Below are 12,861 nucleotides of genomic sequence, written 5' to 3' on the forward strand. Positions count from 1 at the left end.
TAAAACTTAGCAAACATGTTCGACCCAGACCAAGTAGCTGCTTGGCAAAGCAGTATAGCCGAGACACCCCGGGCAGCCGCCCAGGAAGAACCCACCTTACGAGTAGAGTGGGCCTTAACAGATTTTGGACACGGCAATCCGTAGAATACGCATGCTGGATGGTGAACCTGATTCAGCATGAAATTGACTGCTTAGAAGCAGGACACCCAATTTTCTTGGGAGCAAAGAGGACAAACAGAGTCAGATTTTCTATGACGAGCCGTCCTCTTCGCATAAAACTCCAAAGCCCTCACAACATCCAAGGCCTTTGAAGCAATTGAGGAGTCAGTAGCCACTGGCACCACAATCGGTTGGTTGATATGAAAAGCTGACACAACCTTAGGAAGGAACTGTGGACGAGTCCTGAGTTCCGCCCTATCTTCATGGAAGACCAGATAGGGACTTTTACAGGACAAAGCCCCCAATTCCGACACACGTCAAGCAGAAGCTAAGGCCAACAAAGTGACTGCCTTCCACGTGAGAAATTTGATTTCAGCCTGCTGTAGAGGCTCAAACCAATCCGACTGCAGGAACTGTAACACCCCATCAAGATCCCAGGGTGCTATTGGCGCACCACAAAGGGAGGATGGATGTGCAGAACCCCTTTCAAAAAGGTCTGAACCTCAGGGAGGACAGCCAATTGTTTTTGGAAGAAAATGGATAAAGCTGAGATCTGGACCTTGATGGAGCACAATCTCAGGCGCATATCCACACCTGCTTGCAGGAAAAAGGAGAAAATGTCCAAGTTGAAACTCCATCGCAAGAAATGTTTTTGATTCACACCAAAGACACATATTTTTTCCAAATTCGATGGTAATGTTTAGATGTTACCCCCTTCCTAGCCTGTATCGGGGTATGAATAACCTTGATCGGAATAACCTTCCGAGCTAAGATCTGGCGCTCAACCGCCATGCCGTCAAACGTAAGTGAACAGCCCCTGCAGTAGAAGATCCTCTCGAAGAGGTAGGGGCCTTGGATCTTCTAACAGTAGATCCAGCAGCTCCGCATACCAAGCCCTCCTTGGCCAGTCCGAAGCAATGAGGATTGCTAGAACCTTTGTTCTTTTTATAAGTTGTAAAACTTTTAGAATTAGAGGAAGTGGAGGGAACACATACACTGACGTGAACACCCACGGTGTTACTAGTGCGTCCACCGCCACTGCCTGTGGGTCTATCGATCTGGAACAGTACCTCCGCAGCTTCTTGTTGAGCCGGGAGGCCATCATCATGTCTATGTGAGGAACCCGCCACCAACCGGTTACCTCCTCGAACACCTCCGGGTGGAGGCCCCACTCTCCTGGATGGAGATCGTGTCTGCTGATGAAGTCTGCTTTCCAGTTGTCTACTCCCGGAATGAAGATTGCTCACATCGCTACCGCGTGCCTTTCTGCCCAGAGGAGGATTCTTCTCACCTCTGACATTGCAGCCCTGCTCTTCGTTCCGCCTTGTCGGTTTATGTAGGCCACTGTGGTCACGTTGTCCGACTGCAATCGTCCACTAGGGAGCACAATACCAAGGGTATAGCCTGGAGAGGTTATAGTCTGGGCACCAAATAATCCTGTGCTCCCTATGAACTCAAAGAAAAGGATTTAACAGGTAAGAACATAAATCTCGTTTTAGGATTGTGGGAGGAAACCGGAGTACCCAGAGGAAACCCACGCAAGCACAGGGAGACTATACAAACTCCACACAGTTAGGGCCATGGTGGGAATTGAACCCAAACCTCAATGCTGTGAGGCAGTAATGCCAACCATTACAACGTCCATACTAAACTGTAGATTAGATGGTTTGATCTGCGTTTACATAGAGACCTAAAAATATTAGTTTTGGTTTAGTGGTTATCCTCAGAAAATGTGTTTATTTAATCTTTTGATGCACGCAAGGCACTCCTACAGAATGGCAATTTGATAGAAAGTCTAACATAAAATATTCCAGGATATGAAAAATAAAAAGTATACTCTCTGTGATTTTACACTTAATGACCAATCACCTAATTCCTCAAAAAGTCCTAATATTTACTCTCATGTGACACATAACCTACAGTACAAACATATTTAAGTCAACAAAACAATAAATGACATGAACAAGTGATGTGCAGAAGAGAAAACACGGCCTTACTGCCAATCAATCACCAATGTAACCTGAGCCAGGTGCTGCTAACCAAGCACACTTCAGAATTCTATCACCAGGAAGTGATACCAGCTATATATAAAGGCCAAACAAATAGCCGCTCGGTCTGGAGCACTCAGGTTTCTGTTATTACAATGCCAAGGAGAGAAGAGCTTGGAAAAGAAACGGTGCAAGACAAGGGACTGTTGCTGCGTCCGCATCAGCCCGGGAATGGTTATCAAGCCGCGTGAACAATTTGAAGTCCATTGTACTACATTGATAGATATTATTTACAGACAGAGAATACTGAAGTTGTCAGTCTACCAAGGAGATCCTCCCAGCAAACTTATAAGATCAGATCAACTGGTTCTCCCAGAGTAAAACTGCAAGGGAAATACAGTATAGGCCTTTGGGAACATGGAAGATGTTAACATTTTAACTTCATCATCAGAAAAGGATTCAACAGTGTGAAGTGCGGCTATCACTGTCTAACGAAAAACAAAAAATTGCTGTACGACTTAGGGTTGCAAGCTGCGTTTACACAAAGCACAAGATGCCTGGAACAATGGGGGTGATTCAGATCTGATTGGTTAGCTGCAAACTTTGCTGTCCTGCGTTCAGATAGTCGCCGCCCCCCCGGGGAGTTTAAATTCGCCATGCCGAGCTGCAAAAATCCAGTGTGTGCGCAGCCCAGGACTTGTGCAAGGAGAACAGGCTAATCGGGGCCGGAACCGACATCAGACACCCTCCCTGAAAACACTTAGGAACGCCTGCGTTTCTCCGGACACTCCCAATAAACGCTCAGTTGCCACACACAAATGGCCTCTTCCTGTCAATCACCTTGTGAACGCCCGTGCAATAGGATTTTTCGCACCAACTCGTCGCCGACTGGCGATGCCCATTGTTGTTGTCAGACGCACGTGCGCATTGCAGTGCATACTCATGCGCAGTTAGGACCTGATCGCCCGCTGTGCGAAAATGCACAGAAGCAATCAGGTCTGAATCACCCCCAATGTCCTCTGGACAGATGAAACCCACAGATTGGTTTTAACGCTCAGCATTGTGCATGCAAAACTAGAAGAAAGCATATCAGAAGAACCTCATACTAATACCCCTTTCAGACATAGGACCCGGGAATTTCACTGCTTCAGACCCGGGATTTTCACCTCTGAAAAATCCCGGGTTTTTGCTGGGACTCCCTTTCACACTTAACCTGAGACCTGTGAAATTCCCGGGTCGACCCCTTTCAGACAGAAGCCTGAATTGCCCTGACAGCCAGGGCAGACCAGGCTACTCTAATGACACACACACACACACACACACACACACACACACACACACACACAGCGCAGGGAAGTATTGCTTTTTTCTTTTTCTTGTCACACTCGTACGTTACACACACACACACACACACACACACGTCACACTCAAACACACACATACATGTGATATACACACACACAAATTCACACACACACACTCACCACAACAGGCCCATCTGTTAGCTGCGCCGGCTGCTCAACTACACTGCAGCACGGACAACAGCAGCCGGCGCATGCGCCCTCCAGACAGCTCCGCCCCTTCCAGTCTAGCACCAATCAGAGGTGTGTAGGTGCAAGCCGGGAGCAAATTCCCGGGTTGCACCTTTCAGACCTAAGCCGGGTTGTCTTCCCGGGTTGGGACCTTTCACACATGCCAAATTCCCGGGATGATGCGCGTTCATGTGAAAAATCCTGGGAAATTTGGAGCATGTCTGAAAGGGGTATTACAGCCACCCTGAGGGACCTTGATTAAAGGTGATGATTACTGAATGCACCTTGAATTGGTCTTTATTTTAGACAAACTCTGAGGCCATCTAACACTGGATAACACCAAAGGACAATGAGGCCAATTCTAAGTCAGACACACAGTGGCTGTGTTTGGATGATGCAGTGGAAGCCTCCTTTACTAACTTATGCTAATATGGGTTTCCAAAAGTTTCAAGTGGGAAGCCGCTCTGTCTCCTGTTTTTACGTTGACAGCCGCAGCGGTCACATTAATATTGGCTATTGCAGCAGCCCCATGCGAAGTACAACACATCCGTAAGACACAGCCTTCCCTTCCCAGTATGCACAACTCAGAATAGCACACAACTCTAGCAGCACACCCATGACAGAACAGTTCCATACTAATGCTCATTTCACGCAAATAAGATCTGTCTGACTCTGAACCAGGCGGAGATATTCCTAAATACATACATTTGCGTCTGCACACCAGTTATATGCTAAAACTCTCACTCAGAATCAGCCCAGATAACTCAAATCTACAACTGGGTTAAGTGAAACAGAAAACAATGAGGGTTTTGAAATGGCCAATCACAGCCCAGACCTCAGTCACTCTTATATGCTCTGGCAGGACCTTATAGAGCTGTACATAAATGATATGTACCTCAATCATCAATGCACCACTGCAGTGTTATAGCGAGGACAAAGCCAGAGTTACTCACATACAGCATAAGAAACTGATAAACTTAGAAAGAAAATTACTACAACAGGGACAATTTAAAACTTCCACCAAACGAAAAAAAATCATTTCAACAATCTTTTAAAAAACAGACCGTATCTTTGTTATGAATGCTAGAATATAAATAGGGGGAGAGGTGAATTTATAGGCACAGTTATCAAACACATACCTTTAACCGGCGTTTGGCTTCGGAGAATCTTTGTGCTCTTTTCTGGCTCAGGAGCAGACGTACGCCTCTGCTTTAGCATTGAAAGGGGACTCTGGAAACAAACCAAGATGAAGCCATAACATTTTCAAACCGATTATCCTTTTTTATCCACAACTGTGCTCAGCAAATTCCTAATGCAGGGCTGAAGTCCACTTACAACAGATTCTGCTCTTCTCAGGTGTGTTGTGGGACCATCGCCAGTCTTCTTTTTCATCTCAGCGGTCTCCGCTTTCTTCCAGGTTTCTAGCCTAACTTTTTCCATAAACTTAATTTCGTCCCGAAGCTCTCCATTTTCCTTTATTAAGGTTTCTATCTGATTTCTGAGGCGCACATGCGTAGTTGACCATTTTGTCTCTTTCTTCTTCAGCTCCTCCTGCAGGTTATGGACCTGCTGCTTTAAAGTCTAATGAGAAATTAAAAAACACAAAATAAATGATGAAGGTGCCCATATTGGAATATCCATATGATAAGTACTGGACTAGATTTGAAATAAAAAGGAAGAGGTCATGGTGCCAGATGGTAAAGAAACTTAGGAACACAACGAGTGGACTAGTTGGAGTGTGACTGTGATGCCTGGTTAAGCCTCATCACAGGATTAATACAGTAGAAGTGGCGTTTTCAAACTTTCTGAGAAAAGTGCAATAAAATAAAGCATTAATAAGGTCCTTAACAGGGCATTAATGCACCCTGGGACAGTTCCACACACCCTCTTCTCCACCACACAAACGTGACTTCACGAACATGGGTTCAGGACCAGAAAGCAGAGACCTGGCCATTTCCTAAGAATGTGCCAGGGCGGCTCACCAGGATAAAGTTTCTGGCACCCTGCAAACCAAAACAGGTGCCACCGGTGCAGTCCTTCGGTGGCAATGCTCGCAAACCCCTACATATTGATAATTAGACATAAAGTTCTACAAAAACTAAACACAAAAAAACGAAACAAAAAAAGTCACATTCTCCTCACCTGAATTTCCTCACGTTCCTTCTTATCGGGCATTGCACGGGCGGCATTAGCATACTTCTCAAACACTTTACGTTCTTTCTGGAGTTTCTTCATTTCCTCCTTTGAGTACTCTTCAATCCTTGCCAGCTCCTTTGCTTTTTGTTGTTCAAAGTCCGCAACTTCCTTCCTGTTAAAGCAAGAGGTAACGATTTATCCATTAGGAAATCATCTCCCAACAATAGACAGACTTAAAGTGCATCTACTGATTACAGGCAGTAGAGGAAGCCATTCTGCAGGCTGAATAAGAATGCAACCCATCAATTTGTTAGGCCACATCTCAACAAATCCTAGGTGCCAGGTCACCATGGTAACTAAGATTTTAGTCCTGGTATTTTAGTATCTTTACAAGAGCCATGTACTAATAAAGCTGCTTGTTAAAGGGAAAAAAAGCCACTACTTCAGAGGTAGTCACAGGCTGTAGGTGGGTGGGACATTGCATTCCTATCACATGATGGAGGAGCGAGCGCCCGCCCCCCACATTCAATGTGGCTCCACCTTCTCTGTTCTGTCCATGAAACATGTACCCAAGTTTATGGATGGCTGACTGAAGCCTGGTCCTTCTCCCTGCTGCTCCGGCACAGCAGGTACAATGGAGAAGTGTGATTCTCAGGGGAGCTGGACACTGGGTTGGTCCCAGAGCAGGAGAAGCTTGTTGGCGGGTACTACTGCATGGCATATTTTGAATTAGGGGCAGGTATGAGCATGTGGCAGATTCTAATGACCATTGAAGATGCATGTGTGATAAACTGATGGCACGTGGGGAGGCTGAGGGGCACTGAACGGGCATGTGTGGTGGCCAATACAACTTTTCAGATATTTCGGTCATGGACGATCGTCTGGCTCATAAACTTTTAGGCTGCTTCCTAGATTTTACAAAAATTTGTCGAACCCCGTGTTAGGTAGCAATAACATGACAGAGATGTGAAGGTTCACTGGTACCGGGGAATTAGTAAGATGCATTCTCATGCATTGGTTCAGCCTTCAGAAAAAGATGGCATGTGTGCTTTACATATCACATAAGTAAATAATTGTATTAAACGGTTTACACTGTGTTAGCCCTTTCATAAGTAACACTAGCGTGACAGAAATGTACAATAACAAACAAAAGGGGCCATTTCAAAAAGGAGATTTAAAAGCATAATCACAACCCAAATATGGACTAAGCAAATGGTTTGGTTAAGTACTATCAAAAGTATAAAAAGTTATTCCTACTGCCGGTTTAGAACTCAGTTAATCTAGTTTCATTGCTACTCAGCAACTTTATTAAACAGCCCCTTAGTAAATCTACGCCATAGTCGTTTGTTGGATCCCTTCTCATTTTACTGGGACAACCATCAACTAAAAAGTAAAACCAACAGGTTAAGAACAAGATGCTGTACTTTTGTCAGTTTAAATTAATTTAAAATATGTCAAACCTGAGATTTTCTAAAGTTTTTTCTTTGTCTTCGCGAAGTCTAGCCAGTGAAGCGTTTTCCATCTTAAATCTTTCAATTTCGGTTTCCAGTTCAACTAGTTTTTCTCTCAGAAGTTGAGACCGGACAGCATCTCCTGGAAGACAACAGTGATTAATAGGACATTAAAAATTACACACTAAAGGATTTAAAAACAGGTAGTCTCAAGTAACGTGCAAAATGCAGAATATGGAAGCTTCTGGATAGATAGAAGTTATCCCGTGTGATAAATTCCTAAAAAGGACATACAAATTTTCTTACCAGGCCATTCTTGATTTGTTGCAGTTTTGGATACAGTCAGGGATTCTGGCTTTATTTTGGGCTTCAGTACCGGAAAGAGTTTCATCATAAGTTCGGACGCTGGTGGGGTATCTGGAGTACTAGAGGATGCCGTTTTTATCTGGTTCTTCTTTGATGCCACCTTCCTTCTGATGGCTATGTCAGGAACATCTGTAGGACTTCTGCTGGTATATTCAAATGGGATAAACTCTTTTGTAGCAAAATTACTTTCATAAATACCCTTCAAACTTGCCACATTACCAAGGTCATCCCAAGTCCGTTCATCATCGAACTCTATATGACTTGAATCAGAAGATGATGAGCTATGGTCATTGTTTAAAGAAGTATTACTCCTGTTGGCCAACAGCGTTTTTTCATCATTGTCATGATCTTCTCCATCTGATAAATCTAAGTCAAAGTCTCTACCCTTGCCGTCCTTGGTAAGTTTTTTAGAAAGTCCCTCAAGTTCTTCGGCCTTAGGGTCATCTTCTCTGCTGGTGCCATCGCTTTCTAAATCTTCCTCTTCACTTGAAGTGGAGTTGCTGTGTTCATCCCCAGACGATGCGTAATCTCCTTCACTTGTAACAGGTTCAGAATCTTTGGATTTTTTCACCTCTTCCTTGCTGCCCTTAAACAATTCAGACGTTTTTTTCCCACTTTTCTGTCCAAGTGACGAAACGGTGGAAGGTTTAAAAGCTGATCCAAGCTCTTCCATCTTCTGATTCAGCCTTCCACTACTCACATTCCTAGCATTGCTAGTCACTTTTTCCTGCTGCTTTTCTGCAGATTTAACTGGAGTAGAAGACAACCTGCGATGCCCACTGTCAACGTGATAGTCTTGATTAAGAAGCTTCTGTACAAAAGAGGAGTTGCTGGAGAAGGAGATGTCCTCAGCAGCCTGTTCTAGAAGCAAAAACTCATCTAATTCGTAATTTTCCTTATGTTTCTCCTTTTCCAAGAGCACTTGTCGTTTTTGAAAGGAAACTTCGAAAGACATCTCTGAAGGGTTAGCACTGGCCGGTGGGCTATCCTTTACATGGTCTTGGACCTCCGTTGTTTGTTTATGAATTGCTTCAGTTGGTTTTGTGCTGTCCACATTTTCTTTATCAATGTCTAACATAACTTCTCTCTCCAGTGTAACAGAACTTCTCCCACTGACACTAGGTTTATTTTGTGGCTGTCCATGTAATGTTGTAACAGGAGTGCCATGTCTTGCGTTGTGGTTTTTAAGCACCAATTTCTTCTGCATTAGCTCAGCTTTTTCTCTTGCAGATTGACTTGCTACTTTAGCTGCACGTGAACTGTTTTCAGGCACTTGCCCTTTGCCGAAGGGTGCAATTTTCCTTTGGACTTGAACTGTAACTTCTGGGACTTCCTGAGGAACAGGTTTCTTCAGTCTGGGATTTGCATTTTTAAATCTAGAAAGTCCTTCACCCCTTCGAAGGAAAGGTCTTTTTACTTTTGTATTACTCTTTGCCGGTTCTTCCCCACTCTACAGTATGGAGAGAAAAACAAAATAATAAAGAACAATGCTAAAAAACTTTAAAAGAAAATAACTTCAAAGATTTTAGTAACCTAAAAGATTATAGTATTTTCTCAACAATAGAAACACAGACCTGCATTTTGTGGCAAGACTGCCGGTGCTTCCAGTACATAAAGTCAGCAGTAATCCTTGGTAGCGTTAAGTATCACATGCTTTGCTGACAAGATATATACACGTGTTTCTTCGGGGTATCCAAATACTCAAGTTTGAAACCAAAAATAATTGTGGAGGGAAAAAGCCCAATAAACTTCTAATAAAAGTTATTTAAAAAAATCTCAAACTAGAATGTTTTATTTAAGCCAAAATATTTTATTTCAAAACTACAAGTTTCTGATGATAAAAAAAACTCCACAGGCAAGATGTAATGAAGTCCGAGTTTGGCAACCGTGTGGGATGCCGGCCGAACGGAGACGTTTTTTTAAAAGGGGCGATCATGTAAAAGACACTTTGTACATGACTGCCCCTTTAAAAAAAAATGTCCGAGTTCGGGATGTAATGAAGTCCGATTTGGCGGCCAGCATCCCGCATGGCCGACGAATCGGACTTCAATACATCCCGCCCCATGACTCCTATCATTCCTACACTGGGATGCAAACGAGACGCAGCCAAGTAGTGGGCACTTGTTCAGCACCACCTATTATCGGGAAGCTTCATCAGTGAGTTTACAGATACCTGTTGCACTTTAGTTTGTTGCAGTCTATGCTCTTCAATCCTCATCTGCTCTTCCAAGAACTCCTCAAAGGATTTCTTCCTCTCCTTCATGTCAGATATAATTGGCCTACAGAATACATCATACTGCAATCAACAAAGATAATATGGCAAAACACAGGTGGTAGATCTGCTTTGGTCATCAGTCAAACTAATATTAGTAGAAAGACATAAAATGTTTATTGAAAATAAGTACACCAGAGGGTGGGGGGTTTGATATTCAATAGCTCGTGATCTGTTTTCGCATAAAAAAAAATTTTTTTTTTTTTTACCACAATTATTTTTTTCGCGATCTCGAAAACTCTGCACATATCGGAGATTTTGTTACTCCAGGCAGATGAAACAAAATCCCTAATAGTGCCAGCTAGTGGGGTTAATTTACAGTGGCTAAATGAATGCCCAAGTAGAATAAAAACTAAATATTCACTTCCACAGACTGGGGGAGTTACCCTTTAAGAACCAGGAAGCACACACAAAAATAAAAACATAAACCGACATAAAATCAATGTGAGCTTTCATTAGCAAACACCATATTTATAGAAACTGATGCAAAGGAAATGTTGGCAGGAATCAGATGTTTTGCTTCATTTCCTAATGTACATTTTCATAAATATCCCCCGAAATGCTAAACAGGTAGACAAACGTAAAGTACCAATAATGTGAAGTATCAACAAATACACGTCTGCATTAGTAGCTAATTCTGCTCAATCTCTGTACAGTCCGAAACAATGCTTTGGGTGGGTTTTTTTTTTAAGTTGCTTTATTTATTTTTTATTATTATTTTTTTTTTTTTTTTATTATTTTTTTTTGGGGGGGGGGGGGGTATTGTTTACAACAGCTTACTTACTTCCTAAGGACTGAAGATTAGACAGTCATTGTTAATGAGCACAGGGAGATCCATTATGACTGAGCTATGAGGCCTCCCTGTCCCATCACCTGAGGTGCAGGTGCCTGATGGGGAAGGCAGAGGGAGTTTATAGCTGAACTGGTCATCCAGAACTGGAAAGGGGACTCCATCTACACCTAGACTGAGCAGTAGGGGCAATATATTACCTGTCTTCTTCATTACCAGATTCAGCATTGTTCTTAATAAGCTGCTCATCTCGCAGTACACTTGACAAATCTTCACTCTTTGAGGAACCGTCAGTTTCAGATTCAGATTCATCACCTATATTTTGTAAAAGGAAGAAAAGAAAGTTTTACACATGTACAATGTTTCATTCTTGCACGTGTGTGGTGTAGTTGTGGAAGACAGAACTGCAGAACACACAACTCAAACCATGAGCCCAGACTACACATCACTTGCCAGTATACTCTTCCGTGTCCTCCTCATGTAACAGGTCCTCCAGCGTTTTGGATCTATCTGGATGAACTACTTGGCCAAACACAGAAGATGGCCGGGATGGACTAAAGTCCTTCTTGACGGACTCCTGCTGTGTGTGCAGGTAACCTCTGGGTACGTTTCCGCTGACCGGAGACATTACACGCGAGAGACCTCTGTGAGGCACAGAGCCACCCATCTGTCCAGGTGTGAGCTTCTGTTGTTCATGTTCTGTAACAGAATAAGCACAAGCAGTGGTAAAGTCACATTATGGCACCAGCAGATGGGTAATACCTGCCTGTAACTAAAGTGCTTTCCCAAAAGGGGCTTAAAAGTAATCTTAGACATCACAAGGCGTCTCATGAAATCACTGTAAAACAGCTGAAATACTTTCATTAAACAATCTATAACTTTAAAGGGAATATAGCAGTCTTAGTGCATAGTGTATTTATCTGGTAAAGGACTGTGCTCACACTGAGCTTTGCATGTTAAATGACAATATTATGTACATTCTCATAGGCATTTTTCCTTTTATTATAACCAACTCTATACAGGAGACATGTTCTTGAAAGATGGAACAGAGGAATTACAAATGTAAACATTTTTTTTAAAAACAACAACAACAACAAAAAAGTAGATTTATGGTAAGAACTTACCTTTGTGAAATCTCTTTCTGCGAGGTACACTGGATTCCACAGGGAATAACATCGGGGGGTGTAGATTTGGATCTTGATCCGAGACACCAACAGGCTCAAAGCCTTGACTGTTTCCAGAATGCATAGCGCCGCCTCCTCTATATCCCAGCCTCCAGTCACTGGGGCTCAGTTTTGTTAACCAGTCCAATACAGTAGCAGGTAAGAGAGACAATAACAGTTAGTAGCCATATACACCACATTCTCACGACAGGAGAAGGTACCAGCGGCTAATGCCATACAAACCGAAAGAAGCTAAGTGCGTCAGGGTGGGCGCCCTGTGGAATCCAGTGTACCTCGCAGAAAGAGATTTAACAAAGGTAAGTTCTTACCATAAATCTCCTTTTCTGCAGCGGGGTACACTGGTATTCCACAGGGATAACATCGGGGATGTCCTAAAGCAATTCCTCATGGGAGGGGACGCACTGTAGCGGGCACAAGAACCCGGCGTCCAAAGGAAGCATCCTGGGAGAGGAAGTATCAAAGGCATAGAACCTTATGAACGTGTTCACTGAGGACCACGTAGCCGCCTTGCACAATTGTTCAAGGATCGCACCACGGCGGGCCGACCAAGAAGGTCCAACAGACCGAGTAGAATGGGCTGTGATGGTAGCAGGAGCTGTAAGACCAGCCTGTACATAATAAGCATGTGCAATTACCATTCTAATCCATCTGGCCAAGGTCTGCTTATTAGCAGGCCAGCCACGTTTGTGAAAACCAAAGAGAACGAAGAGAGTCAGATCTCCTAAGCAAAGCTGTTCTTTTCACATAAATACGGAGAGCCCGTACCACATCCAAAGATCTCTCCACAGGAGGAACATATGGAGGTTTAATCCGTAAAACACCCTGAGTGAATGTATGAACATAAGGCAGAGTCGCAATTTTTCTCTGAAACCATATCAACAAGGCAGAAATATGAACTTTGAGGGAGGCCAGACGAAGGCCTAAGTCCAGACCCTGTTGTAGGAAAGCCAAAAGATTGGCAGTACTGAACTTGAATGCACCAA

The 12,861-nt window shown here is 43.4% G+C and overlaps 1 protein-coding gene across 3 annotated transcripts in view; it reads right to left on the reverse strand.

The window, feature by feature from the left end:
* The window catches only part of CENPJ (centromere protein J), a 74,606-nt gene that overhangs the window by 31,318 nt on the left and 30,427 nt on the right, over positions 1-12,861 (reverse strand). For all 3 annotated transcript variants that reach the window (XM_063951620.1, XM_063951619.1, XM_063951621.1), the window contains exons 4-11: positions 11,148-11,393; positions 10,895-11,009; positions 9,806-9,911; positions 7,573-9,082; positions 7,276-7,408; positions 5,822-5,987; positions 5,015-5,260; positions 4,819-4,909 (exon numbers count right to left, since the gene is read on the reverse strand). In XM_063951620.1, coding sequence (XP_063807690.1) covers positions 4,819-4,909; positions 5,015-5,260; positions 5,822-5,987; positions 7,276-7,408; positions 7,573-9,082; positions 9,806-9,911; positions 10,895-11,009; positions 11,148-11,393 — 2,613 coding nt within the window. The remainder of the gene's footprint in view (positions 1-4,818; positions 4,910-5,014; positions 5,261-5,821; positions 5,988-7,275; positions 7,409-7,572; positions 9,083-9,805; positions 9,912-10,894; positions 11,010-11,147; positions 11,394-12,861) is intronic.

This window comes from Pseudophryne corroboree, chromosome 2 (assembly GCF_028390025.1).
Source record: "Pseudophryne corroboree isolate aPseCor3 chromosome 2, aPseCor3.hap2, whole genome shotgun sequence".
Classification (NCBI taxonomy): Eukaryota; Metazoa; Chordata; class Amphibia; order Anura; family Myobatrachidae; genus Pseudophryne; species Pseudophryne corroboree.